The sequence below is a fragment of the Bison bison genome, unplaced genomic scaffold (genome assembly GCF_000754665.1).
Source record: "Bison bison bison isolate TAMUID 2011002044 unplaced genomic scaffold, Bison_UMD1.0 scf7180017864377, whole genome shotgun sequence".
In the NCBI taxonomy this organism is placed as follows: domain Eukaryota; kingdom Metazoa; phylum Chordata; class Mammalia; order Artiodactyla; family Bovidae; genus Bison; species Bison bison.
This window is the reverse complement of record NW_011494949.1, coordinates 1,674,520-1,676,308: the sequence shown is the minus strand read 5'-3', so window position 1 is coordinate 1,676,308 and position 1,789 is coordinate 1,674,520. Positions and strand designations below refer to the sequence as shown.

Below are 1,789 nucleotides of genomic sequence, written 5' to 3'. Positions count from 1 at the left end.
TGGGCGAGGAGTCTTGAGCGGGCCGAGGCTCGCTTCTTCCGGCGCGGGCAGCAAGGGGCGGCGCCCCTGGGCCTCCGGGGCGATCGCCAGGCGCTGGGCACTTTCTCGCGGGGCTTGGGGGCACGGGGCTGGGGAAACCAGCGGAGCCTCGGCCGCGGCTCTGGGGCCCGGCCGGGCCGCCCAGATGTTCGCCTTCATCTGCCCCACAGGCCCGTGCTTTAGAAAAACATGTCGGCCGGCGTGCGGCCCGCTAAGTGCCGCCTCGGTCCCCGCGCGCCGAGAGCAGCCTCTGCGTCGCGGGGCCCCGGGCCGGCCCGCGCTCCTCCTGCTCCGCTGCCCCGCAAGGCCCGGGGGCTGGCAAAGCGTGTTTTAGACGCTGGGGGCCCGGACGGGGGAGTGCGGGGAGGGGGGGGGGCCTGGTGGCCACCTCCCGCCCTCGGCGGAATTCCAGAGCAGAGACGGGGTAGCCGGGGCCTCGGCGCTGGCTGTAGAAGTCTCGAATTTAAACGTTAAGGGTTGAATTAAAATGCTAATTGCCGCGTATTTGAAGAATTCGAAACGGTGACTGGCTTCGAGTTGCAAATTGGATTTGCCGAGCTTTAGAGTGGTGAATAGCGGAGCGGGGGCTCTGGGGTGTTTTTTTAACCATTTAAGGGAGGGGAAGGCGACTAGGAGGAGGAGGCGACTCTTTACACCAGGAGAAATTTAGATATCAAGAAGCTACCTGCGGGCCCGTGTGTGCGGGCCTGTTTGTGCACGCCCGTACCGGCGGCTCAGGGGCATTTGGGGCCAGATGTGTCATTTTTAGGAAAATGAAATCGTTGGAAAATTTGGGAATAAAACTGCAGCGCTTTCCGAGACCCACAGCTGGCGTTAAAAGACCCGCTGCGTCCTCCGGATCTGTTGCTGCGGGAAGGCGCAGCCCCAGCTCGGGGAGGCACCGTGGGAAAGGCGGCCGCGGGCGGGCGGAGGGGTCGCCGGGGCTCTGACGCCTGTCGGGCCCTCGGACGACCGCTCACCGGGCTCTTGTCGCTTGCAGGGCGCGCCCTACGATGCACACACGACCGGGATGACGGGCGCCATCAGCTACCACCCTTACGGCAGCGCGGCCTACCCGTACCAGCTCAACGACCCGGCCTACCGCAAGAACGCCACGCGGGACGCCACGGCCACGCTCAAGGCTTGGCTCAACGAGCACCGCAAGAACCCCTACCCCACCAAAGGCGAGAAGATCATGCTCGCCATCATCACCAAGATGACCCTCACACAGGTCTCCACCTGGTTCGCCAACGCGCGCCGGCGCCTCAAGAAGGAGAACAAGATGACGTGGGCCCCCAGAAACAAAAGTGAGGACGAGGACGAGGACGAGGGCGACGCAGCGAGGGGCAAGGAGGAGAGTGCGGACAAGGCGCACGAGGGCACCGAGACATCGGCTGAGGACGAAGGTGAGCGCGGCCGAGGCGGCGCAGGGGCGCGGAGCCTCCTTCTTCCCAGGCGGGGCGCCGAGCTGAGGCCGGAGAGGAGGCCGCCCGCCTGCCCGGCAGTCCAGGCTCCGCCGCCTGGCGCCTCTGGGGCCCCGTGAGAGCGCCGCTCACAGCGCGCGAGCAGGGAGGTCAGGCTGCCTGGAGCACGCGGCTCGGGTGGGGTCGGGGTGAGGGATGGCGGGGGCGGGGAGCGGTGGGCAGCGGGGCCCGGGGTGCCACAGACCGTGCCCCCCACCCCGCGCCTCTGCAGGGATCAGCCTGCACGTGGACTCGCTCACCGACCACTCCTGCTCCGCCGAGTCAGA

The 1,789-nt window shown here is 67.4% G+C and overlaps 1 protein-coding gene across 1 annotated transcript in view; it reads left to right on the top strand.

Annotated features, from left to right (window-relative positions):
- The first annotated feature begins 228 nt into the window (after positions 1-228).
- IRX2 (iroquois homeobox 2) overlaps positions 229-1,789 on the top strand; it is a 2,130-nt gene continuing 569 nt past the window's right edge. The window contains exons 1-3 of the mRNA XM_010857143.1: positions 229-396; positions 881-1,445; positions 1,735-1,783. Of these exons, the coding sequence (XP_010855445.1) occupies positions 229-396; positions 881-1,445; positions 1,735-1,783 (782 nt within the window). The remainder of the gene's footprint in view (positions 397-880; positions 1,446-1,734; positions 1,784-1,789) is intronic.